We start from the raw sequence: 27,735 nt of genomic DNA on the forward strand, positions 1-27,735 counted from the left end.
GAAATGCAGTGCTGAGCTGCCTCTGGATCAGAGCAGGCTCCTGCTGTGTCAGCCCAGAGCATGGGCAGAAGTCCTCTGCTGTCTGCACTCAGCTGCCAAACAGATCTTAGACTGGCCACAATCCATACGGGTTTTTGCTTTAATCCTATCTGTCACAATCTTTTCAAGTTTCTTTGGATTTCTTGTGGGTGGAGGCAGAAGAGGCATGGCTGCATGCTCTCCTGAAGAATGAGGTGTGTGTGAGCAGAAACTATTTGCTTTGTTGCCCTTGAAGATGAGTCCTCACCCACAATGGCTCGTGTGAGAACAGAGCTCTGTCGCCTGCCATGGAGAGCTTAGGAGGTGAGTTTCACTAGAAATCCACTCCCATAAGCATTCAGGAATACTCCAGACCTGGGAGAGCTCTTCAGCACTGATGTCTTGCTTCGTTTACCTCAATCAGTTTCTCCTGCAGTTGGCTGAGCACCAGATTCAGACACAAATACAGAAGCTTTTGTGTGCAGGCTTACAGGCTCAAATTTCCTGTCCCACGTGTAATACTAAGCCTCGGGAATCCTGTTTGAAAGTGCTGCTGGAACTCCAGTCTCATGGGCTTCTAGCAGGAAAGAAACATGATGCTGACTTGAACACCATGTTGAGCAGAGGAGCCTAACTTGTTGCTGGTGAAACAGAGGGCATGTAAGGGAAACTGAACAAGACAAATGTTTGGACCATGAAGCTTAGAGTCCCCAGGCATCCTGAGCTGTTCTTGAAAGGTTTCCTGAATTAATGATGCTGATTAGATTACTAGAGAGGAACTTGGAAGAACCCACATTACTGCTGAATTTGCAGTCTCCTATCAGCGTAGCATTGCCAAAGTTTGCTCCTGAGCCAGGCTTGCTCCTTTCACAGTAATTTCCTGTAAAGATTATTGATAGTGAGGAAGTTCCTCTGATAACATGTGCGACTCCTTTTGCTATTTACTGGCTGAGAAATCATCATTACTTTTGGGTATAACACATAAAATAGTGACTACACTGATGACCCTTAACAGTATGAAGGCACCTAAGTCTGTTTTATATGAATATGATTTTAAGGTTCTCAGCTGTCCTTGGGAGTGACTGACTATGCAATACACCATGGAATATTTAATTCCGTCCCAAATTCTTTTGCCCATCGTTTGCATGCTGCATTACTTAATTGGAGCAGATCTGCATTCTGAGAAGCACTGCTATGGGCAGGGCTCAGCAACCGCAGCATTTCCCAAGAGTTTCATGACTTTGTCTCTGCCAGGCTGATGTTTTCCTAGCTGAGTACTCATCTGCCACACTTAGGAAGCCTTCAGTGAAGATGATGTAAGCTTTGCAGGTGCAAATCAAAGATGAATTGAATTTGGCCATTTTATTCCTTGTTGTTTAGGACTGACATGACTGATAAGCTGAGGGGCAAAAAAATATTGGAGAAAAAAAATTAAACACATCTAAGCTTTCTTCCAGTCAGTCCAAGCACTCAAACTGGTGCTGTCTGCCTTTACAGAAACCAGCTGTAGTAGGCTGGGAAGTGCTCTCATGTTGCCTAGGGCATAGCTTTGATCAAACAACCTCAGCTTGCCTTTCACAAAGCTTTTTTAATGTACCTGATATGGGATCCTGCCTGAGATAATGAATCATGGTGCATTTAAAAGAAATTAAAGGATTAATGTCAAACTCTGCCTCTAATCCAAACCAGCACCTTAATCATTCCTCCAGCGTGCAGAGTGGTGGGACAGCAACAGTCCTGGGCATCAGCTTATGGGCTGAGCACCCACAAATGTAGGTCACTGCCATCTGAGAGACAAAATCAATATTTCAGGGTGTATTGCTTCCTCTAGCTTGCGAGTTTAATGGAAGGGGTAGGAGAACTAAAGTAAATTTTTAAACAACCTGACTGGAGGGCAAACTCATCTTAATTAAATCTCATTCACTCTTCCTCTGATCCTGCCTGCAGATGGTGTGTCCCTCCTGCACTTTGAAGAGGTTAGCCCAGAAAGACTTGCAGAGAGAGCAGATCTGAGACTCTCAGAGTTTACTTTCAGACAGGTTTCGACAGCAGAGATCACTGATGCTGTCTGTAGACCGACACAGAATTTGAAGACAGCAGGGAGAGGGACATGCTCCCAACTCTCTCCTTCCATGGTGAAAATAAAGGGGGTGTCATGTATTTTTAGGTTTTTTTCCTCTTGTGTTTGTGCTTCTGTTTATTCACTGAGTTTTCAGCATAACTGTTTACACCCTGGGCTGGCTTTCTCAAGAGGAGGTGCTGGTGAAAGTCCCCAGGACAGGGAGCTGCCACACAGCGCTGGCAGTACCCAGCCAGCACATACACTCATGATACCACTTTGCATTTGGCTTTGTCTGTGGTTCATATTTTCAGGCTTTATTCTCTGAAGCTAGAAATAGGTTGCTTTTTTTTTTATTCTATTAAAAAAAAAATCTGTGTGTTTTTCTCCTTTACTTACCTGCATGGAACTGGAATTCCCAGGGCGGGGGGAAATCCAACTGTTAGGAGATTTGTAATAAAAAAGGTTGAGAAAACAGCTTAGTTCTCCCATCTGTTCCAGCTTAAGTGTTCATTCTGTATTGCAAACAGAGCTGTCAGCCTGGCTTCCCCGAACACCGTGTCCTCCTGGCCCCAGTGAACCAGTGGGGCAGAAGTCAGCAGCAATACCAGAGTGTCCTGCAGGGCTTCTGGGCAAAGATACCCTGCCAATGCACCCTGCCTCTCTGCCAGAGGCCCCTGACGTGGTGGAAACGAGTGGGGAAGGAGGAATACATTAGTCCTAACTCATGCTGTGAGGTTAAAGGCTGGAGGCTGAAAGGGCAGCTGCATTTCAGAAGAGAGAAAAGAACGCAATTCGGTGGAGGAAAGGGAGAGCCAGGGAGGAGGGAAGCCAGGGAATGCTTCCCCTCTGGGGGCAGTAGCAACTTTCTTTTGAAGACTAGAAGCAGTGCATCTTTGAAGTCTGTTTCAAACTGAGTACATAAGAGCTCTGAGGGTGTTCACAAAACAGAGATGCCTGGCAGTACTTCCAGGGATTGTGCAAGGGCTGCCATGAAGTCAACCAAGAATGACACGAAGGAGCTGCTCTGCAGTTAGAGCAGTGGGATGAGACTGCCAGCCAGGGACCCATCCCTCACCATCTGAAAGGGTAATGTGGAGCAGCTGAAAAACCACCCTTCCCACTGCAGAGAGCCCTCATTCCCACTCCAGAAGAGCCTGCCCACAGCCAGGGGAGTGGCTGCCCACCTTTAGCAAATCATTATAGTCAGGCTCCCTTCAACCCCTGGATCACAGGATGTTAGCCAGCATTGTATGGGCCCAAGAAAATCTAAATGCTGCTTTTTTAACCCATTTGTAGGACATCTTTAAGCCCCTGGTCCTTATGGGACACCAGATGCCTTCAGGAACCTCTGGCCACATCCAACCATGACCATGGAAAGGCCTTTCTGGCGTGCTATAGTTTCTCTGTCTGACCACCAGCACTTCCAGCCTCCTCCTGTCATGCTGGAAGACACTCATGCCAGGCCACTCACTGGGTCCAGTGATATGCATGATGAGCATGTGGGGCCAGGGACAGACTGCAAGGGCCACCTAGTGCTTTGTGTGTGGCGTATGCTGGCATGAGTGCCCAGAGCAGCCAGCTCCTCCATCACCCTGAGGAGGGGACTCTGGCCCCAGAGTAGGAAAATAGCTGAACTGGGTGACTGTTCTGTGGGTGGGACACAAAGCAGTGCATGAAGGCTGTTGGTAGATCGCCTGCCAGCTCGCATGGATGTGAAATTACTCTTTATTTCCACTATAATCAAGATTTACAAAAGCTATTGATATGTCTCATGCAGATGCAGCATCACTCAATATTGCCAGCACTGACTTACACTCATGCACATTGTTAGGTATGTTTACTGATGCTTATCAAATGTGTCCTGAACATGATGGCAATATTGAAATGTTCCTAACCTGCTGATTGCTACAGCCTGGGAAATATGTGGGCAAAATATGGTGTTTCTGCCTTTTCTGTATAGTTTTTACCTGTATCCAGTAGATACTGCTTTGATATGGCTGTCAAGGCATGCCACATGTATTGTGTAAATGAATGTGGAAAATAGCTTTTCTGAGGAGTGCTGCCACACGTGCCACAAACAGCTGGACCTGCGAGTTACGGAATGTGGTGAAATGTTTCCACGCCTGTTCTTACCTAGAGGTATTTCAGTACCATTTCCCTGGTGATTCAAAACCTGTTTCTTCATGCTTCAAAACTAGGTTCTACATGCTAGGGATGGCTTGCACAATCTGTTTCCAACTGCAGAGTTCAAACATTTCTAATGCTTACATGAAGAAGAATGGAGAAGACTTTCATGTTTGCCAGTGCCACACCTCAAGCAACTTTGTTTAAAAATAGTGATAATTTTACAAAACAACAAATACTGGATTGTTGTTATCTTAGTAATTCTGATTTCTGAGCCTTCAGCATATGGCTAATCTAAATTTTCCTATTTGCTTTGTGAATATGAGTGCTGGATACCTTCCTATTAATCTGAAAGGATTTTACTCTTGCATAACTGTGGGTGTGCAGTGGTTTAGCCTTTATGGAAAACATCACAGCTTTGAAATTCTTGATAAAAGGACAAGATATAGCACAACTCTAAAATAAAAAAAAAAATCTTTATGTCATCTAACAAAACAAAACAAAACAAAAAGATCATTTTATTTTTCTTTCATGTGTATACCTTTGAACCGAAGCAAGCCAGGAAAATTTGAGTCTTTCCAGAAAAGAATTTCATAAGATTTTACGTGTAACGAAAAAGGGGGTTGTATCATAGTACATAAATGACAGTATTTGCTGCCCAAAAACTTGTTGGGTAATAGTAGATAGCTCAGTATGTGGTTGATGACAGTGACATAGGTTAAAGTTCAGATTCATTTCAAAGAATATGACCCACAGGTTAAAAGAAATACTGCAAGTAGTAGTTCAGTTAGAAAATATACAGAAAAGTCTATATAATTAAGGATGCTTGATTGAGCATTCTACAGAAATACATGCAGTTATACTAAAGACTAAATGGTGAATTAGATAGTGATGACTATTGAGTTTATGAGTAGATAGATGGATTCCATGCTTATGGGCTTTAGGCACAGCTCATTGATTATTCTTGTTGCCTTCTAACTTAGGGGCTGGAGGGAAAAGGCAGCACAAAGGCTTTAATAACAAATCTTGTCTTTCTAATGGCATGGCTGCACACATCACTGCCCGGCCAAGGGGAGGTAGGAATTGTCTCTTGAAAGTAGTATTACTTCTGTTCCTTTGGCTTTTATTTAACTTCAGACCAAACTTTCTGTGGGTCTCTAGTGGGTTTGTGAGGTGAATGAGCTGCCACATTCAACTTGATCCATGTTTGAATGGTTTAGCTTAATTTGAAAGACAGTTCAGGAGCTGTATGGACACATACCTGTAGTGGACAATTATATAAAAATTTACCCATAGGGGTAGTTTGCTGTAACCCCAGTTATTCACAACGTGCCTTGGACTTTGGTATGTGAAGGGTTTATTTATCACTGGTAATTATCACTGTGCACAGCAAAGTACAGGCCACCAGCACCACTCATCTGCTGTACAATCAAGGAGTACCTTGCCAAGGATAGAAAGATCTTGGTCTCTTCTGAGTATCAACTGGGTATCTTGTGGCAGGGATGTCACAGATCAGTTGGACATGTTTCCTGGCCTGCATGTACATCACGTACTTCATGCTTGAGCAAAAAGAGAAGCAAGGTAGGACTTTGTCCCACAGCAGTAAAATGTGGTCACTGTTTCACCAGGTAAATAGAGTAATTCAGAGTACTAGAAATACTCTGTATATAGCCCTGGGGCTTCTTTGTGTCCTGCTGCCACCATCTACTACATGAGCTAACCACTGCTTAGGTAGCAGGTTGGATTTACTGCATTTTGCTTTGTCAGTGAGGAGCACAAATAGTACCCATAACAAATTCTCAGAAAAATTTCTGAATCACTGCTCAATCAACCTACTGGGGAATTAGAATGAGCAAGTCTATGTAGAAATAAGTAAATAGGAAGGATAAATATCAACATATATTCCCTATAGATTTTAGTCCTGTGCCTATAATGATAGTTACCTCTTCTTTTGGCTTGAGCAGCAGCACTGATTTCCAGGCAGGTGAGCTCCATCTATCCACGTGCATGTAGGGCAATGATTTGCTCTTCACCTTAGTTTTTAAGTGTCATGATTTTAAAATCACCTCCAGGATCCTTCATCGAAGGCTTCTGTAACAGAGTGTATATCAAGTTACTACTATAACAGGAGTATTGAGAAGGATTACAGAGTCCTGGAAGAGGCAGTAAGGGACTGAGGAGTAGAGGTTTTTTTATCAGTTCTCCTGGTCAAAGGGAAGGGTGTTGAAAGGACCAGTCGAAACTGGTGACTCTACAAATGGTTACAGGAGTGGTGCCACAGCCAAGGGTTTGGCCACTTAGACCATGGTCCCACTTTGAGAAACCTGGGAGCTGATGGGGTCAATCTGTCAGAGAAGGGAAAGAGCATCTTTGCTCAAGGGCTTGCCCAGCTGGGCTTTAAAGTAAAGGTGCCAGGGGAGGGCAACCTCAGTCCTTTCCAGTCATACCAGTTTGATGTCCCCTACCGGGGACAGCAGGAGATGCCCAGAGCCTGGAAAGCAATCACAGGTCAGCAGGAGAGCACATGGAGAACAGCACAAAGAAATTCCAGACACTCCAGCCAGTGAGGCAGCTTCATGGGGACCCAACTTCACTGCCTCTCTATGCAAGTGCACAGAGCACCGGGGATAAACAAGAAGGAATTAGAGACAAGCACATGCCTGCAGGGTTGTGATCTTACATCCTGGGATGGCTTCTGTGGCTAGAGTGTTGGAATGGAAGGATACAGATTCTTTAGGAAAAACAACCAGGGAAACAAGGAGGGTATGTCATCCTCTGTGTCAATGACCAACTGGAGTGACTGGAGTTCTGTCTGAGGGTGAAAGTGGAGCCAACTAAGAGCTCATGGGTCAGAACTAAAGGGAGGGCGGGCACAGGTAACATTATAGTGGGGGTCTGTGACAGCTGCCTGGCCAGGAAGGCTGAGCATATGAGGTCCTCCATGGGCAGATAGGGATGTTCTCACATTCAGAAGCCCTGGTCTTCATGGGGGACTTCAACCACCCTGATATTGGAGAGGCAACACAGCAGAGCATAGTAATCCAGGAGATCCCTGGAATGCTTTCATGTTAACTCCTCTAAGTGATAGAGAAGACAACAAAGACAGGTTCTATGATGGACCTTGTTCTTACCAACAAGTAGGGGCTGGTGGAGCATGTGAAGCTCAGGGTCACCCTGGGCTGTAGTGACCGTGAAATGGAGAGTTTGAGATCCTTGGACTAGTGAAGAGGGTGCACAGTAAGCTCAATACCCTGGACTTCAGCAGAGCAGACTGGTCTATTCAGGGATCTGCTTGGTAGAGTGTCAGAGGATAAAGCCTTGGAGGGAAGAGGGGTCCAAGAAAGATGGTTAATATTCAACGGTCACTTCCTCCAAGCTCAAGAGTGATGCATCCTAACAAAGAGGAAGTCAGAGGAACTGGGAAAACGAAGAACTACGAGAAGATCAGGTTTGACACCATCTAAGGTCATCTGAAGCTGTGCAAGTCCATGGGACCTGATGAGATGCATCTGTGGGTCCTGAGGGAACTGGTGGAGGAAGTGGGTAAGCCAATATCCACCATATTTGAGAAGCTGTAACAGTCCAGTCAAGTTATCACTGACTGGAAAAGCAGAAACATAATCATCATTTTTAAAAAGGGAAAAAAGGAAGTCCCAAGGAAGTACAGATTAGTCAGTCTCAACTTGGTGCCCCGGTAGTGTTCAAGACCAGGTAAGGGGCTCTGAGCAACCTGATCTAGTGCAAGGTGTCCCTGTCCATGGCAGGAGGGTTGGAACTAGATAATCTTTAAGGTCACTTCCAACCCAAACTATTCTATGACTCTGTAAATAATCTTAGGACTAAACTGAAATATAGTGATGGCTCTCAATTTGCAACATGTGTACTTTGCCCTGCTCAAATATGAAAAGAAGGATTTATTAGACATCTGTTAAAAATGATTGACAGTTAATATCTGTATCTGCATGGATATAATTCTAATCCGTGATCTTTAATGTTTCCGTGTTTGCTATAAGGAGGGGCTATGGTTAGTTAATCCAAGAGCTACGAAGTGCCCTGTCAATGCAGGAGGTACAATATGTCACTTTTTAAAGTTCTAAAACAAAACAGTTTTCTGCAGAGGCCTCCCAGACTGTGGGTTTGGAAGCTGTGCTTGGGAAACAGCACCTCTCAAGTCATTGCTCAAGCCAATGAGAACCTGCTTGCTCAAGGTGTGTCTTATACACACCCTGTTCTGCTATATAATTCATGGTAATTATATGCTCGCTGAAAACACAGAACAAAACCGTAACTAGGAACAAACAGACAGTCTGGGAAAAAAAAACCTTTGGTCTGTAACATTTTTAAATAGATGCCATTTGTTTGCTTCTGCAAAAGCTATCATCATAGCACAGCTGGACTCTGGCTTTCTGCCTGCAACTAGCCTCGCCTTTGCTGAACTTTCCTGGACATGTGGCCATGCTGTCAGGTTATGGGAAAAGACAGAGGTTCCCAGAGGAAAACTTACCCTCCCAAATTGCATTAACACAGGTATATTTTTTAAGAGGTGGGGGCTTGCTTCCCTAGACCCTGACAAGATGTCTGGCTTGTGTGTGAAGCAAGCAGGGGGAAGGAGGCTTGAACAGCTGCCAGGCACAGCACAGCAGGGCTTGCCCTCTCCTTGCATGGCTGTAAAGGGAGTCCAGCACCACTCAGTTTGAAGGGTAGGATTGGTGACCTTGGCTTCCTTCTAAAACAAAAAGCCAAGGTGCCAAACTGGGGAGGGCAGAGCAGCAGGCCCTTGGTGACAGCAAGATCTTACCTACCTCTGGGTGTCATTAACATATGGCTATACACTCTTCTCCTCCCATGAGGCCATAAACCTTTATGCAGTTGCCAGAGTCTCTTATTGCTCTTGGTTTACTCATAGCAAAGTATAAATTTGCTTTGAATTGGTGGGTTTGGTTTAATTTCTCAGGAGTTTGTTTCCTGAGGAGAAAAAGCATAAACTTATAACTCTGTTAGAAGTACACAGGCTATTTAATTTACTGCAGTTGCAATACCATATTTTTAACAATTAGCCCCCACTAATTAGTTAATTACCCCATCACTAGTGTAGCTATGAATAGATGTTAAGTTCTATTGCTGAGTATGATGACAGAATTAAACCCACGTGCAATGAGATAACACTCCCTAGAGACTCTCCCATGCTCCCCACAGTTGTTACTACAGAAAAGATGCAAAACCAATGCCAGCCCTTTCCAAAGTATTTTACATCATAACCTCATTTTAAAATTATGCCCCTTAAAGAGCCTCGATGACATCCACTGGTGACCCACAGCAAGCAGTGCAGACATGGACATTGGTGTTGCTTGGACACGCCAGGACAGGATGGTGTCTTCAGCAAACCCCCAGCCCAGCTGTGGATGTTCATCTCTGCACAGCACTTGTATCATTGCAGGATCAGCTCTTGGAAGTCCCTTTGCATATCTTGGGTGTGTGCTTGTGGAGGGAGCACTGCATCCTTGGAATATGACACAACATACCAGGCTGGTGGTTCCCATGAATCAGAAACTGATGCAAACAGCTACAGGTGTAAGTCCTATGTATCCATAATCAGATGAACATGTATCCATGCACTATCATGTTTTTACTTCAGAGCCATGGGAGGTTGAGATAAAAAGTGTGCCTTTCATATGATAGTATACAAGTATTTTCAAAAGACTGGGAGGAGAAAGTCCCTTTGTCTGCTGAAATCTGTACATGGTGCAGGTGAGACTCTAAATCTCAAGACCCAGAGAACAGAAGATACAGAGCAGTTTTACTTCTCTGCCAATAAGCAGCTGAGACCTGCCCAGTAGGAAGGGGAACCAGCATGGCTACAGATGCCCTGAATCAAGCTTCCCTATCAGACTCCATGTTGGTATCCATGGAGGCCCAGCAGGACCCAGGAATGATCCTGCCATGTCTCTAGGAGAGGTGGGCACCAGCAGTCCCCAGACTGCAGCCTTTGCAGCTACAATGGTAATGGTCTGCACCCCTGTAGCTTTAGGGGAACTAGAGCCCTGCAGACATGTGGTGTTTGAAACATTAATGCACACCAGCCACATACCACACACAGGCACCGTGGCTGTTTCATGAGTACACACACTTTGTACCACCCTTATTTAATGGCCTGTGCATATGTGTACTAGAAGGACTATAAAGGGCAGAAATATAAAGCTCTGTGGACTAAACCATGTTTTGCAAATCAGAGGATGTGGAAAGAATTTGAATAGCTCAGTTTCACCATCTTCCTGTTGAAATGGTGGTGAATGCTGAATCATTTCAAGCAGAGAAGAAATAACTCCATTATTACAGAAATTTAATCTGGCCGTGGTAGCATAGTGTCACTGAATATCACAAATTTAGATGGAGTAACACATTTAAATGGCATTTTACTATAGACGTCCATATGTAAATTAACCCACATAACCGATGCTACATGTATCTTCAAGTCTGGAGCTATTTAAATAATACATAACGATAGCTGATGCAGAATCATTCTAAGTTGATTTACCTGTTTCTTACCTTCTTTTGAAATTCTAATTACATTATGACAGAAAACCCAATGCTGTGATATACAATAGAAGGCCTTGAAGACCAAAAATAATAACACTAACATAATGTAGATTGATAATCAGAAGAAAACAAAGCCAACAGTACTGGATTTTAACCATAAATGCTGAAAAAAATAATTAAGGTTACATATGATCTATCATCATGATAATGAAGGCAGCAGTTACGTAAAGCAATGTGTTTTTTTCAGACCTCCCTCCTGGATATTTCAACTCAACCAACCAACCACCCAAACCCCAATAAAATAAAACAAACAAACAAAACCACAACAGGCAAACAAACAAAAAGTGTACAGCTTTCACATTTCTAAGAAAATCTTGAAAGTTTTATGTGAATGCAGGATCAGAGAGTAAATGCAATGAATCCCCTCTTTTTATAAGTGCAAGCATTAGAAGTTTGGTCTTCTGGTTTCTTAAGCCTGTCCTGTATTGATTAACTTTCACTCGACTGAAAGCAGGGAAACTTATCTGTGGAGCACATAACTCCACTGTGTGAGTAAGGGTAGTAGAATTTGGCCTGAATTAATCAGATAAATAACCATAATTATGTTAACTAGGTGCCTAAGGCATTACCTTAGTGTGCACAAAACTCTGAGGGATGTTGAGCTCTTGATGAACCAGCTACTCTTATTGAGCCAGGATGCTCACTGATGCTAAGGATTAATTCCTCTCTTGGTGGATAAACTGCAGGAAAACACTGAAATCAAACATCCAGAAGATTAGAATATATGGAGACACCTCAGCATTAACAAATAGCATTTAGCACTAGGTGGTGCTCTTTTCTCTACTAAATCACTATTCAGTTGTGAGGGAAATGTGGAGTTTTTTCATGACACTGCCCCATTTTTTGCAGTAGGACTTCACTCAAAGAACAAAAAACTCAAAAGCAAAAACATAAAGCAAATAAGAATCCTTTATTGTGTTGATTAGTCATCATCCATAAGCCTAGAGACATAAATAAGGTCACGCAGTACATTTCTGTGAGTGTTCACTGCTGTTGCTCCTGGTCCTCTTTTTGCCAGTACTATTTGCAGCGCCCCAGCAGTAAGAGATTTCTTGCTTCCCGAAAAAGATTTTCTTGGATATGTACGTAGATCACTTTAATGAAATTTATTCATGAGATCCTCTATGTTCCCTTTACTTTTGTATTCTCAGTCACAAGCTGTGTCCCACCATAAGTCATGCTTCATTCATTCCTTTCATATATTTCTGTTCTTTAGCTATGTGCTCTGTGGCTATTAGTTAGCCAGGGATACACACACATACATAGGAATTTACTTTAAGTCTTTTCCCTGGTGTCAGTCTATCACATATTATATGTCTTTCTCATTCCCGTTATTTTTCTACAAATGTCCTCAGATTAATGAAGGTTTTGATTAGCAGAGCCTCATAAGAATATCTGCTAAGATCTACATTTTCCATGAAAAGCCAGATAATGGAAAAATAACTTCAATAGTTACAAAAAGGTCTAGAAGAATCTTCTAATACAGAATGACTCAGTGATAACAAGTGGTAAATTAAATTAGGGCACAAAAACAGAGGAGAAAATGGTCTTTTATTTTACAGGGTAAACAAAACAAAAAAATGTCATTATTACCATATAGGAAGAAGATGTTAGAGGGTGGATAACAAATGTCAGCTCAGTGCCAGTCAAACAGACAAACATAACTCAAGACTTGCAAAAGAACTAGGAAAAGCTGAGCACATCCTTGTGCTAGGGGAAGAATACATGGGGCAGCATAATCTTGAGTGTAGCTCCAGTCCAGTCTTCTGATTTTAGGCTGGAGGTATCAGAGATGGAAGAGTCCAGAGAAAGGCAGTAGAAGTACTCAAGAGGATTAATCAAATGGAGTTAGAGTCTTCAGCTGGAAAAAGAGACAGTTGCAAAGTCATGGCTAGTTTGACATCCACTCTTCCTTTCAGTGTCACCCCTGACTATATGTTTTCCTGTGCTTTTTGGAGAGTGAGCCCCTTTGATGCTATCCCAAACAATTATCAAACTCATACTGTATTAACATAATTTTTTTTCTTCCCCCATCTGTATTTTCCTGAGCCTTGGTGAATGGTTTGTTAAAGCCAGTTCTTTATAACTCCTTTCCAACTCCACCATGCTGTTTGCCAGCCTCTTTGGTGAGAGCAGCACCACCTATGGCTTAACTCATCAGAACATTAAGAAATGTTCTGCAGGTGCTATTGCTGCCCATGATGGCACTGGTGTAGCTGCATGGGTGCTGACCATGTGCCCTGGTTGAAGAAGACCCTAGCAGTGCCTTCAAGGTCCCCCATATTCCTAGCAAAACATTGACTGAGACAGGGCAGGCAGATCCAGAGAGCAAAGCCTGGGGAGTGACAACAGGAGATGCTGTTTAGGAAGAGCACGTGTACCTGGCCTCTTCCTCCGGTCCAGTCTCCTAAGTTCACAGACATTGGTACTGCCTGTTCCTTTTATTATCTGTTAATAGAGGCATTGTTCACAAATCTTGTCTAATCCCTTTTTATGCCTGCTAATAGCCTGCTTTCCCAACCTCCTGTGGCAATGAATTCCGGAAGTTCATTACCCACTGTGCAAAGAAGTGCTCTTTCATTTCAGGAGCAACTGTATGCTTCCTGTCCATATATATAAATTTAAATAAGATTCAGCCTGTCACTGTGGTATCATCTTTTAGCCTAAGTATTTCCAAGTGATATGAACAGAGTAAGTGGTACAAAAATGAATTCAAATAAATATTAAAGAAAACAAGGCTCAGTCTGTTGCATTTTTCCAGGGGAAGGTGAGAAATGGTTGCTTAACTATGGCTACTACCTGGATAAGTGAACACTTCTTCTCCACCTTCATGTAGACAAGCCCAGAGATGGAAGTACTAGTTTTCTTGTGGGAAGGGGGGGTGACGTTGCAGCCTGCTGCAGAGCTTGGGACTGTGGCCCTGGCTGCTGCTGCCATGGTAGAGCACGTGATCCTTCTGCAAACCTTGTTTGGGAACTTCTGCTTCTCAGTTCTCCCAGCTTGTTATATCACCATTTCAACTAACCATCTTTTTTCATGAGTCTGTGTGACAGTGCCAAGCCAGGCTGCACACAGAGAGTGTAAAGCAACCTGTGCCACGTTTAATCTACAGCTGTCATCCCTTAATTTATAAATTCCATGATGCTATCAAAATACAGACTCTCAGTTTTGTCTTGCAAGACCTATTCTTTACCCGCCCAGCCCTCTGTTGTTCAGATGACTCTCCACCCACTTGCTCTTCCCCAAGCTCCCTTGCTGCCTGTGGCTTGTGGTCCAAGTATTGTCTAGATAATTAGCCATGTCTTCACCCACCTTCCATCCTTATTTTTTTGTTATTACTATTTATTGTTTTAATTGCGGTAATGCCTAAGGATGCCAGTTAGGAAATCGGACTTCATTGTAAAAAATTGTACAACAAGCTCTAAGCCAAAGAACTCCTACCTGGGTCTTAGGCACACCATGTCTAGTGAATATGTAGAGAAGTGGGAGGAAGCCTGGGAGAACAGCACAGGAAAATAAGGTGTTTACACAGAGTAATCAAAGAACAGGTCAGCAACTTACCTCTGCTAGTAGTCATTAGCAGGCTCTGTAAGGAAACAGAAAATTTCCTGGCCTCATTGGAATTAATTTCATCTGGGTATCTTACCAGAGATGGGGAACTTAATATTGATTTAATCTGAAATGTGCTAGGGTTTTGATGCTTGTCACGTAAATATGTAAAGTATTTTTTTTCTCTCCTATGTAGGGCAGATTGGCAAGGCTGCCCAGAGGAGGCTGCCTTGCAACTGTTAATGCTGTCTGTGCTCACCACAGACATACAGAACTCCTATCATTCAGTACCTTACACGAGGCTGAACCAAAAACTGAAATCATGGTGGTGATGGGGGAAGTGGGAAGGACAGGGGAAGGATGAGGATACTCTTGGGAGGGACATTATGAAAAATCCATCGTGTTGGGTAACTGTATCCTTAAGGCAAAATTTGTGTTGTGCAACTGTGACACGTTCAAGTCTGAACAGCTGGTTTGGGTGAGAGGCAGCAGAAATTAATTTTCCGTGCAGCTTTTGTATTAATAATTCATCTCATTAAGGTGTGGTCTAATAGTGTTTGCACAGGCACAAGAGTCAGCCCTAATACAGTTTTTGACAACCATTTCTTCTACAGGCATCTGTGACTCACGTGTCCCTCTTGCCTCAATTTCTCCATACAAGCTTCGGTTAAGATCTGTAAAACAGGTGGCTACTACTCAGTTACTTTGGAGATATTTTGTAGTCCTTTGCAATAACATGAAGAAAGCATAAAACTCAGCCATCCTGATCATGTTGGATTTATTTCAAGGCATTAGGGAATCAGGGCCAAGAATCAGGTTGAAGGACAAGATTCTGACCCACAGGATTAAGTTCCTTGCAAAAAACTACAGGATGTGGCTAATCTCAGGAGATATTTAACAAAGACCCAGTAAGGTCTTGTCCTGCTAAGACTTGAGCTATTTTCTTCTTCATACTCTACTGAATAGTGTTATCATAAATTATTAAACTAAATTACATTATTGTAAAGGCTACTTTCTTTTGGTTTTTTTGTCCTCATCTCCATTATTCAGATTGTTCCTTTAATACCTGAAGAGAGTTCCAGTTGCCAGGGTGCACTTGGAAGATTTTACTGCAAAGCAACTGATCTCAACTTTCAGTTAACCAACAAATTCCTAAAACACAGTGACATAAAAGGGATGTTAATCCTTGGTGATATCCACTGATTTGAGTCATGAGTCTGATTAAGATCACATAGGGGAAGTTTTCTCCAGAGATGTGGTTTAGCCCTGTTCTTTTTCATGTGTTTTCTTCTAGTCTAGCAGTGTTTATTCAGTGGGGATCTAATGTATATGTGTGTTACATGGCATATAATACAATGCATATATTCATATCAGAATATTTACCCTGATATGACCATATTAATGCAGATAGCAGTTACAGTAGTACAAACTACAGCCGTCCTTGGGCCCAGAAGAAAGATAAATAAATCTATGGGTATAAGCACATTTTTGTCATATAACACAACCACTCTGGGCTGCCAGGAGCAGAAGAAAATGGTACTGCTTTGTTAACAATGATATAGTAAATACAGTAAAATTTTCATGAGTAAAAAGCATTGGTACAAACCGAAATTTTTTCTTTCTTCATCAAGTGTAATAGTGTAGCTAGCAGCTGTATTCACATTGAATCCTCTGCTCAGCTCCAGATATGACCCCTTTATTGTGTGTTTTCTCCTCTACAGTTCATTCATTTTCTGGAAGGTACTGGAAAAAACCCACCTCCTTTCTTCTCACTTCAGAGGTGTCTGATGCTACTTTTCCTTTTGTGCTGATCAGCTCCAGAAACAACCCTGCAGAGCCATTGCTTGGCTTTGACTCCAGAGATCCCTCTTCCTTTTCCATGCTGTGCTTTCTGGTTTCTCTGCCTTCTCTCCACACACATCTGTACTAAACCAGTCTGTTTCCTTTCCCTATCTAGTGTTATTCTGATTACATAAACATCACCTTATACTCCTTTTTTCCTGCTCAACTTTGAGGTTACTCCCCCCCATATTGTCATGAGCCAAGTGATGATTTCCTTCAGCAACTTGCTTTCTTTTCCACAGTTATTGGAAGCAGAGGCTCCCCTGTTCCACATTTCAGCCTGCTGGTTTAGAGTAGCTTAACACTTCTCTTTCCTCATTGTTATTTAATCAAAAGTCTCAGTGAGTGATGGGAAGAAAATGGAAAGCATTTGAAATGTCTTTTTAGGCTTGACTGCTTTTCAAGACCTGTAGTTTGAAATGAGAAGCCAGTCAGAGAAGAAAAAAACTGCTTCTAGAAAGTTGCTTAAAAATCAAGATGTAACAGCTTTTAGTTTTGTTCGTAGTGAAGATCTTTTAAGAGATTATGGAAACTCCTAGGTTTCTTGTAAGCTCAAGGCATCATACAGAAAATGCAAACAGAAGTTTCACTGCCAAGTAGAAACCTGGAAGCACTGTATATATTAATGTTTCTTAGATAAAATGGAGTGATTGTTGCTGAAGCATGAATGTTGCTGACTTAATTTCCATAGGCAACAGCTCATGAAACCCAGTTGCATAGGAGTCTGGTTACCTTTTCTGTGTCAGAAGATACTGGAATACAAGGAGTTATCAAGTCACAGAGTTCATAGGACAGACATGGACAAGCAAAAAGCTATAGAGAAAACCTGTGGTCACTTATATGAGCCAAAATATCTAAATTTTTCAAACTATCATGTGAATGAATATGACATAAATTTTTCCTCATTTTAATGTATATGTTATATCATATTTGTATATACATTTAGGCTTCACAGTGTGTTATTCCAGAAATCACTGAATAAATTGTGGCTTGGCTAAAAAGAGTTTATTTAATATATACATTCAAGAAAACAATGGTCACTAATATGATGGTATGCTAGCTGATTATGTTGTGTGTGTGATTTCGATGAAACATCATGAACTATGCAGACAATGAGATTTAATGACATTCAGAACAAGACATCAATATTGTTCTTTCATAGCATTTGAATATTTCATGTTCCACTGTCTGTATCTGAAAGAATATCTGCCTCCCATAATGGTGGGCAGGTGCCCAGGTCAGGTGCTTAACTTGTCAAAACCTCATAATTTTCCTTGAAGCCTTCTAGAAGTCGTGGAACAATTAGTTTATTTGACACAGATTAATCAAAAATTAGTGATTAATATATTATTGCCCATCTTAATGAAACAATGTCACCTCCATTACTCAAAAGAATCTCTTCTCCCAAGTAAATGATATATTTAACAGGGCAAAGAAATAAGCAACTAACAAGTCAAATCTTTGACTAAATTGGCTTATTTAGCACTGGTAAACTATCACAGTTAAAAAAAATGAAGTGAGGAGTCTTTTATTTTAAGTGGTCTATTTTAATTAGATATTTCAAAACCAACTGGTACAGCATAGCCACAGCCAACACAACTTGTCTGCAAACATACACAGGTCAAAGCACAGGGCTCTGACTCTGGAGTGGAGTCCACTTGGCTCTCTCAGGTTGTGTACAGCTCAGTGATTTTAGGCAGCTTCTGATGCTTAAAGGAACTCCATGGGCAGCTTCACCATCTGTGCAGTGTGTGCGTGTGTGTGTCAGTCAGAGCACTCACCCTTCCAAACACAGGTTTTTGTTTGGTTGCCCAGTGAATGAAGCTCATGGTGCTGAGTCATATGGCAGGGGAATGGAGGCGGTGAAAGTGTAACAGCAGTCATCAGGGACAGCTGCCAGGGAGGGATGTTCTTAGCAGTCCTCTTCTAAGCACAGAGCAGGGACCAGAGCTGTGAACTCCCTCCCTGCTTCCCTGCCTTGCTGTTTGTCCCCTCTCTGTGAACATCTGCAGTTGATCAGGAGGTGACCAGAGGTGGTTGTTACCTTGTGGTATTGGAGCCACAGGAGAGACAGGGTGCTCTACTGCAGGCCCTACCTATAGATGTGCTGACTGAGGAGTATGAGCAGAGGGGACCTTTTGAAAAACGTCATTCATTAGCTGGGAGATTGCCCAAATCTGCAACTGTTACCATTTAGCTTATACAGCTTTATATATAAAGATAAACAAGACATTGGCAGTTTAGTTACATACTTGGACAACTTTTTAAAAGAGTTATTGTGCCCTTATTTATTCAAGTTAATCAAACAAGGAGATGAATAGGATGTTGGAAGGCAGAGGCCACTCACGTTATAAGAAAGGAAAAGCAGGAGATTTAAGTTTCTTGGTGCAGCCAAGTTAACAGTATAGCACACTGCTTGTTTATACCGGACAAGTTCGGAAAAACCAAAAGAAAAGCTCATTTGACAGAGGGGTTGTATGCTTTCTGGAAATGGGGAACACAGAGAAAACTTTGCTATTAAAGAAACAGGAACTTTGTCTTTTATCTGCTTTACATCTAAAGAGATGCAAATGAGGCAATTTGCATAAAACATGGCAAGAAACTAAATGTCACTTGCTATATCAATTTCAGAGGAGTCTGGAATTGGAGTGAAATATTTAAGATAGAAAATATGTAATACTGTAGGACTGAAATAACCATAACTTAGAATAGAATAGTTTTACTATAGCACCAAAATTTATTACTTCCTGTTTAAGCCCAATGTAGATAACAAATCTTGTCATTAAGGTCTGAAATCTGTGAATACCAACCCATCTATGTACCTAACATTAAACTCAGGAGGACTTCTGCCAGACTTTTTAATTTGCTAACTTCATTTTCAACGTGGAAGAGAGAGGTCTGGATGTAGTCAGGCAAAAGCAAATGTCTAAGGGCATACAGAGGCCAGAAAAGAAATGGCCCTGGAAAGATCTAGGGTATGATCCTGGGTTTGAGCGTCCTTTGGCTGTTACTCCCCACTGAGTTTTCAGCACAGCTTATGGCAAACTGGAGACACTGACTTAGCAGGATTTCATGGGCATGGGCAGTGTGATGTGGATGAGCTTTGCTGTATTGGGGCCCATCCAGAAAAAGATGCTGTGAGAAACAAATGCAGGAGGATACAACCAAGGTATAAATTCGGCTTGAGTATGCTTATTACGTTAACCTTGTAACTAACTGTGTCAGCTGAAAAAAATGCATTGGATACTTTTGGATAAGAAACAGCGACCTTTTCCATAGTTGTTGAAGTTTTATTGTTAGCTTGATTTGTAAATCTGGTACAACTAAATTCTGAGAACCTAATTATGCCATAGGATTCCACTCACTGTGAGTGGGTTGCAGGGTATTTTCAATACAAGACCCACAGATGCATGAGGCAGTCACGAGTGTTCAGTCCCTTCTAGCTGGAAATGCCCTTGAACTATGAGACTTCTGCCACTTTCATTTCAAGGCTATTTTGTATGAATGCCAACACAATTCACCTGCAGGAGCTTTTTCTTTATTTATCTTGCCCATTCCATAATACATTGAGGCAAAAGGTGGAACAAAGCATCTGGCCTATGGCATTAAATTAGAGAATAATGAGCTGAGAAGCCCAAGGAAATGTAGTCTTTGCTCTGCTTGTATCAGATTCCCTCAGTGATTTCATACTGAGCTATCTGGATCTCCATTTTTCTGCCTTTTGGATAAATATTATCTCGGTGTACCTCAGCAATATGATATGTGGCTTAAGTTCCCCGTATTTGCAAAGGTTGTTGGAGATTTGTGTGCTGATGCTGTGTAATTCAGAAGAAAGCAGAAAATCATCAGTTTGTATAGCAACTTCCAGGCAGGCCATTTTCTAGAAACAATCCAATTTCTAAATAAATAGAGAAAAATAGAAAAGACAGAGAATAACTATGAGAAACATGCAGAGTTACTATAATACAGTGGGTTTCTGCTGAGAAAGAGAGACTTTTGAAAGATTCAGGAGCATGGTTAGAGGCCCCAGGAGATCTCACCTGCCCATCTGTGACCAAGGCTGGGGCTTGGGCGTGAACAACCTTTACTAACAGAAGCAAAACAACTTGAACTGCAAGGCTTTTAGCATATCATTACAAATTCAAATCCGGGCCTATTCTGATGGAAAATCTTCCCTAAGAATGTGAATTGTTTTGGGCAAAATAGACGGGCTTGTTTCCTGGGAGGGATACTATTTGCATCAAAAATTAGTGTCATCCGCCCACTCAGTTTCCAGCTAAAACCCAGGCATTTCATTAGCGAAGTGAGAACAGCGATGCCTGGCTCGAGCAGCCAGGGCAAACAAACCTGCCGGCACAGCCAGGAAGGTGGGAGAGCTCTGTGCTCCTGCAGGCAGGGCCAGCACAGGCCAGGGGAGGAATGAGGAGGTCTCATTCCTGCCCAGGAGAGGGAAATATGTGGAAGGGCAAACGGCCCGGCCCTGGCAAGGGCTCTCTCCCAGGAAGGAGGCCTCGAAAGCTGTGTGCAGCGCTGTGCGAGAGCCGCGCATGTTGACCGTGCGAGTGGAGAGTTGCGTGTGGGCGAGCTGTGCAGTTGTGTGGGAGCGCTGAGTGCAGGCGTGTAAGTGCCACACGTGTGTCCGTGTGGGCGAACAGGCTCGTGTAAGCCGGGCACCACGATCGGCCCCATGTGCGCCCACAGCCGCCAGCGAGGGTGTGCGGGCCAGAGGCGCGTGTGGAGCCCACACGCGAGGGCAGGAGTGAGAAGAAGGGCTGCGTGCGCACGGTGGGCAAGCGCCACCCGTGCGTGTGTGCAGAAAAATGCCAGGAGTGCGTGTGCAAATAACAGGTGCGTGCGGAGACCGCACTGTGTGTGTGTCTGTGTGTGTGTGTGTGTCTGTGTGTGCGTGTCTGTGTGTGCGTGTCTGTGTGTGTAGCTGGGGGGGAGGCCCGTGCGGGGCGGCGGCCGCGCGTGTGCGCAGGGCCGTGTGCCCGCGTGTCGCCGGGCCCCCCGCGCCCGCCGCGGCGGTTGCCCGGGGCGGGGCCCGCTGACGCACTGCGGCTGCAGCGGGCGGAGGAGCCGGAGCCGCCCGCCCGGGCGGCCACTGACCGGGACCGCGGCTCGGCCCGCCGGCGGCTGACTGACAGCGCTCCCCGCCCAGCGACTGGGAGGGCCGGGCCGGGAGGGAGGAGGAGGAGCGGCGCGAACCGCTCTGCACTGCCGCGGCTCGCACCTATTCATTCAGTCACCTAAAATGGCTGGAGAGAGGAGGTGGCGGAGCAGAAGGAGGAGGTGAGGGGGCAGCTGCAGCGGTGCCCCCACCTCCTCCGCGGCCCGGCAGCGCTCCCGGCAAGGCTCGCGGCCGCCCCTCGCCCGCGGCACCATGTCGGGCGGCCCGGACGAGAGCTCGGTGCGGGTGGCGGTCAGGTGAGGGCCGGGGTGCGGGTGGCGGTCAGGTGAGGGCCGGGGTGCGGGTGGCGGTCAGGTGAGGGCCGGGGTGCGGGTGGCGGGGGGTGACTGTGCCCGTGCCCCCGCGGAGGTGCGGGCTCCCCACCCGCTCAGTGACACCGTCGAGGCACATCTTCCCTGCAGAGAGGGGTCGCCTCGCCTTGGCTGCTCCTGCTGAGGCTCTTTTTTTCCTCGCAGCAGTGGGAAACAGCCAGAGGAGCGGGGGGAAGGACCGCCACCATTCTGAGGTCTTTCTCACTCGTTTCTCTCTAATTTTGAGCAGTGACCCTAAAAATATTCCGAGTAATTATAGCTCGGTGTTGCTAGTGCTTACTCATGGAAGCTGGGCAGCCCTTGAACTGTAGCGATGCCGTTTGCATCACGGAGCTTTGCGGGAGTGGATCCTGGCAGACTGATATTTTTAGAAGGATAAAGGCTTTCATCCCGCGGAGGTTGTGTCTAACCTCACACACTAGAGGGATGAACTCCCATAGGGCTGCTCACAATGCATAGGAATAGGTATACATAGAAGTCTTAGTGGGAGGGGAGCTTAAATAATTTTAAAACATCAGTTAATTCAAATTACTCTTTAATCAGAGATAAAAATCTACTGTTCCTCGGAGAACTCTTGTCTCTTGTCGGTTTTCTTTGTGAAAATACTGTTTTATTGTTTGGAGAACTTCCAGATTAGCACACAGATGCCTTAATTTTCAAGATGTCTTTACATGATTCAAACATGAGGAGAAACATATATGTGTGTGTATATATCTGTGTCTATTTATGTATATGTATGTCAATATTTGGGGCTTAATTGTGATACTGAATGTTGATTTATGTCTTTACTTTTAAAAAGTTTCTTTATGTTATATGCTGGCACACTTGGAATATTATACCACAAGAAATCAGACTTTAGGGGAAAGTCTGTTTCTTCCAATGGGTCTTTGGAACCATTTCATACATCTTACCTTAGAGACTTCAAGGGTTGTTCAGGAAGACCAAAGAGTGGTGGTTTTGTTTTCTTTCTTTTTTTTTTTTCCCCCCGAAGGATGTAGAAATAAGTGATGTTACTGTGTGCTATGGTTGGTACTCGTGTGTAGGGGGAACGGTGCAATAACGCTTTCAGTAAACAGAGGAACACCGCCCCTGCATGATAACATGGGGAGTATGCTGCAGTTGGTCATTAAAGTCTGATTGCAGTAGCATTTTTCTATGGAGAGAGATGCTTTTGTGAGTAGTATCTGTTGAAGCATTTTTCACATGATGTACAGGGAGGTATTATTCCAAAGCATAATTAAGTTGTATTTTTAAAAAGGAAAATATGAGATAGGTGTGAACCTAAAAACAGGGTGTGTTACAGGTTTACAGACTGCTCTGTTGTTTGAAGAAAATATTAAATATGTTCTGAGCCAAGAGAAATAGTGATGTAGAAGTTAATTTACAAATACAGAAAGTAGTTGCAGCCTGGAATTAAAAACCTACTGGTAGAAGTATTTTTATAGTTGTGTGTGATGATTAGAAATAATATATGCCAAACAATTTGTAGAAGTGAATTAAAATCATGCAGCTGTAACTCTTGATAACAAATCTCTAATGTTACAAGGTGTATTTCTGCACTATAATTGTCTAACATCTTGTGTCTGAGTGCAGTTTGCTAGTAATAAAGAATTGCATCTTTCCTCCTGTCTGCTTTCTTCCTTTTGGCAGATGAACTATTCGTGCACAAGATTTCTCCCTCTCTGTTTAGCAGTCATGAACAAAAGCATGCGCAATTATTTTTTTTTCCCACCAGTAGCTCTTTATAGATGGTTTTATTTTTTTTCTGATTGTGTATTTTGTACAGTCCTGTAATTCAACTGATTTTGCAGCTCACTATGTATGGGTGCCATGCTGTACCATGCATTATGAATATTACATTATGTTTCCTTGTTGGTTTTGTTCTTCAGTTCTTTCTGGCAACTTGAGCTTAGTTCAGTGATGATCTGCGCTGTTGTGATGAATTAGTCGTTGTGTTTTGTATGTATGTTTCCTGAACAAGGCTTGCTCTACAGCTGGACCAGCTTTTAGTTTGCAACCCTCGTGTTTGTTTGCAAGATACTGCAAAGGTAGATTGCACTGAGTTTACTATGAAGATGAATTTGCTTAAACTTTAAACATGGGTTATAGAATAGACATCTGAAATTAGCAAATTGTTTTTCCAGAACCTGATTATCTCACCTAATTGTATACAACAGGGTTCAAAAATATTTCATTCTTTCCAATTAGCACCACCTTTAAGCTATCATCTTGTATGCTAATTGCTCCCCATTTTCTTCAGTGTAATAATGGGTTTGTGACTGATGAGCTAAATACTCTGGTTTAGTGAAGCATGAAAGCTGAAAATAGCTTGGCAGATAATCCAGCAACTAATGTTAAATTCTCCAATTAAGAAAATATTTCTTTCTCTATTGTCACCCACCACTGAAAGACATGTGGGCTTAGTTTTGATGATGGTGTGCAACTTCAACAAAGAACTTTGCTCTCTGTGTGACTGTGTAATGTCTGCTTTCAGATACAGAGCCCCCACTATAGTTATCTAATCAAATGACTGTTTTCTTTCTTTTAAATGTGAAAAAATATCCTTTTCGTAAATCTAAAATAACTGTCTTTTGCAAGTGTCTTTTCATATGAAAAGTAACTTTTGACAAGGCTATGAAATAGTATCAACATCATAGGGAACTGTTTCAAGTTCACAAAAGGATGTAGATTATAGTTTCTGATTCTTGCCTCTCTTGCCACTTCAGTGATGTCCGCAGTGAAAATGCAGCAGGTAGGCTGCTGGCACGTTGGGTAGACGAAGTTCTCGCCTAAGATTTAGATCCCCACCAGCCAGTGGTCTGTGTCTGTTACTGAGTTTTAGAGTCCTTGTGCTACCTGAGGAAGGGACTGGATGGGTCACGGCAGTCAAAGGTGCACTTGCTTTTACCCTTTAACCAACTAGACCTGAGCTGGGTTTCAGGAACTGAAATGGCTCCAACAGTTACTGCCTGTCCTTGCCCCATGTGGCTTGGAGCCATAGGGTTAGGATGTCCTAGGGGTGCTGATCTAAGAAGATAAGACAGTTGGATTTCAGTCCTTTGGATACATGCTGAAAAAGGGAACTTTTGGAGAACAATAATGTTTGGATAGAGCTAACCAGAAGCCTTGCATGGAGCTCTACTATCTGATAAAGCATGGAAGTATGTCTGTTATGTCTTCTCCGTAACAGGATCCAGATAATAATGTAGACATTGAAGGAAACTGCCTTCTAGTCCTCCAAAGGCAAAAGATGGCCTTGATCCACTTTGAGGCAGTGGAGATGCCAGATGTATAGATGATAAGCTTCAGTGTTGATTTGTTTGAGATGCTGTGTTAAAACAGAAGAAGAAATAATGAAGTACAATGTGAAAAGATGAATAGCTGTGAAAACTGACCAGTAGTCAAGAGGAGATGATTGCTTCAATATGCTTGTGTGACACCTCAGATGGAGTGGACATTAAAGGACACGAAATACTAGCTGATGAAATGAAGAGCTTTGGCATTGATTGTGTTCTTGTGAAAGATGGAGCCCAGCTGAAACTGTGTTAATGGGCAGAACACAAAGAACCAGGGGAGAGAGAAGTTTTAGGGGATGATGTTTTATAATCAAGTATGTTTAATTAACATCAGTAAAGAACAGTTGTGAAAGTTCCCTCTTTTCATCATCCTTGGTAGTCTCTCTATGTGCCTTCTTCCCTACTTTAGCAAGAGTACTTCACTGCTTTGCGTGCTTTGTGTTTCATCCCTCAAACAAGGAAGGGGAGTGTTGCTACTGTGCTCACTTGGGTAGAGAGGCTCTGAGATCCAGCCACCCACTGCCTTGAATTGTCTAAAAAGTTCCCTTTTCATACCCACCCTGGGTGCCTGCCACATGTTGTGACACTGCTTCACAAAGGTGAAATGACGTTTGCCAAGTGTGGAAGTTATGTGTGCAAAATGTAATGGAACTACTGCTAAATTTTTTTAATAACAGGTGCAGCTGATGAATGGAAACCACCCAGCCTCTGTTTCTGGTGTTCCAAAAGGGAGATGAAGTATGCTAGAAAAACATATTGATTACTAGTGCAATTTAGGAATAGAGGTTTTTTGCAACTAATCAAGCTGATTGTGGCAGGACATAAGGATATAGTGTTGACTTTTGATTAGGCAAATGGGATATGTTCATCACTTGTAGCCTTAGCTTTCCACTGCAAAGCTTTGTTCTGGGAATGCAGGATTTCTTTTCATACCCCCAGTTTTTGAACTGTGTGATCAGTTAGACATCTATAGTTGTTTTTTTTTCTCCTTTGTTAGTTTCTGTGTGGTTTTTTTCTCCCCATATGGAATCTGCTGTTTATTGTTGTCTTGCCTCCCTCTACCTTTTCAAAGTTGCATTCTTCTTTTTAAGGATTTTCTTCTAATAGCTTTTATACTGAAGTTTTCCTATGTCTTAGATCCAGCTACTGTTAAATACACTAGGAAGGAAGCAGCTGAGTGGAAGGAACCTGTCTTTAACAGGTGTGTTTTAAGGCACTTTGATGGCAGCTGAGATTGATTTTCTTTCTTGGGCTGCTCTTTTGCAAACAGTTACAGCTGTGTTTAAGCTATCCTCCATGAATGGCTCCTCAAATGTCAGATGAATGAACATGTATGCTGTGGTATATATTATAAGCTCTGGAGGGCAGATACTCATTTCATACTTCCGATACAGTGCTAAGCATTCTCATAAATCATTCTGTAACTAGATAAGCAACAACAGTAGGCTACAGTACTGTCCACTGGCTCCTTAAAATGAACCAAAGTTTTCCTTTTAATAGACAGTAATTACTACCTATCTGTAGTCATGTGAAGCTGGGACAGTTTTTTGGGGAAAATATCTCAAAGTAACTGTGTTAACAAAGTTTAGCAGTTTATAAGTATGCAAGCATGCCCCATCAAAGAAAAGAAAATTATCAACAGTATTAAATAGTAAGGTGTTGGAAAATAAGTCTTTTGCCCAGAGTCTGTTAAGGGAAAACTACAAAAGAGATCTTGTTTTTGGAAAGCTCGAGTTGCATATCTTTTTGTTAGTTTTGGTGTTTTTCTTTACTCCCTGACTTAAACAAACATTCCCTTGTCCTTCACCGAAACTTTACTCCATCTGTATGTTTTGCATTTTAGCTGAAAAAAAGACACGGCACCATCTGCTGCTGAATTAATTCTGGTTTCACAATATCTAGCTTGATCATCCGTTACTGATATTGCTTGGGGTAGGCTGAAATCTGTCATCTTACTTTCTAGGAAATAAACTTTCCACCAGTCCTGTTGTAAACACAAACTCATTCTTTGATGGAGGGGAAAGAAATCCTACTTGGGCCTTGTGTCTTGAATTTAGGAAGAAGAAAAAGCAGTGAGTGGTGTACATGGGTGGTCTGTTCATGCTTGCGGGTGAATTATATTTTTAACTTGCCACTTCCCAAAGTTTGTAGAAGACTCGGGAGTTTACTTTGCTTTGAAAATCCATTGAGTTAGTCACCAATTTCCATTTAATAGTGTTGTCTTTGCTACTTACGATCTGTGACAAGTTAGGATTTATATTGTTGGTCTAGACATGCCTTTATTACTGAACTCAAGGCTTCATATTTTCAGGTTTACTGTGTGACTTCTGTAAATTCTTCTACAGTAGTTGAATGACCCTTATGCTTGGGATCAAGGGATCCTTCCCTCTGCTTTCCCTTGATTTGCTTTAAGTGTTTTATAGATTGCCCTTGCTGCCCACTCAGAGATGGCTGCTGCAATTCTTGCTTTAATGTTCTGTTGCCTGATTAGTGATGGGGAAATAAAGCCATTTTAAGTTTTTAGGTGCCTTTTTTTTTTTGTACCTAAAGAAAATATTCAGTTTTCTGCTGTATTGTGGCTGCCAGAGCAGAGAATTTTTTGTTATGCTAATATTATTTCCATGTAAAATACTTGTGCAAAGTTAAGTGTCATTTGACCTGGTGAACAAGGAAGTTTAATTAGAAATCAAACCTGATCTGAACAAGTCTAGCAAGAGTAACTGCATGAGCTGTGCCTTTTTCTTT

General features: G+C 42.7%; 2 protein-coding genes across 12 annotated transcripts in view; one reads left to right on the top strand and one right to left on the bottom strand.

Moving 5' to 3' along the window:
* Positions 1-19,435: 19,435 nt before the first annotated feature.
* Positions 19,436-21,451, bottom strand: LOC127478917 (uncharacterized). Of its 2 annotated transcripts, none has more exons than XR_007907403.1 (2): positions 20,233-21,451; positions 19,436-20,090 (listed from the first exon to the last, which is right to left on the bottom strand). XR_007907403.1 is itself a non-coding variant. In XM_051805231.1 (2 exons), exons 1-2 carry the CDS (start codon positions 21,431-21,433, stop codon positions 20,073-20,075), a joined length of 912 nt encoding a protein of 303 aa, XP_051661191.1. In that variant the 5' UTR covers positions 21,434-21,451; the 3' UTR covers positions 19,436-20,072. The 2 variants fall into 2 exon arrangements, 1 of the variants encoding a protein (XP_051661191.1); XM_051805231.1 differs by having other exon boundaries at positions 20,540-21,451.
* Positions 21,432-27,735, top strand: part of KIF21A (kinesin family member 21A) — an 87,905-nt gene continuing 81,601 nt past the window's right edge. For 9 of the 10 annotated variants that reach the window (XM_051805220.1, XM_051805223.1, XM_051805227.1 and 6 more), the window contains exon 1: positions 21,438-21,619. In XM_051805220.1, the coding sequence (XP_051661180.1) occupies positions 21,576-21,619 (44 nt within the window). In that variant the 5' untranslated portion in view covers positions 21,438-21,575. Of the gene's footprint in view, positions 21,620-27,735 lie in introns of all 10 variants that reach the window. The other variant, XM_051805221.1, reaches the window with a different exon arrangement.

This window comes from Manacus candei, unplaced genomic scaffold, assembly GCF_025592945.1.
Source record: "Manacus candei isolate 608988 ecotype Guabito, Panama unplaced genomic scaffold, ASM2559294v1 h1tg000063l, whole genome shotgun sequence".
Lineage (NCBI taxonomy): Eukaryota > Metazoa > Chordata > Aves > Passeriformes > Pipridae > Manacus > Manacus candei.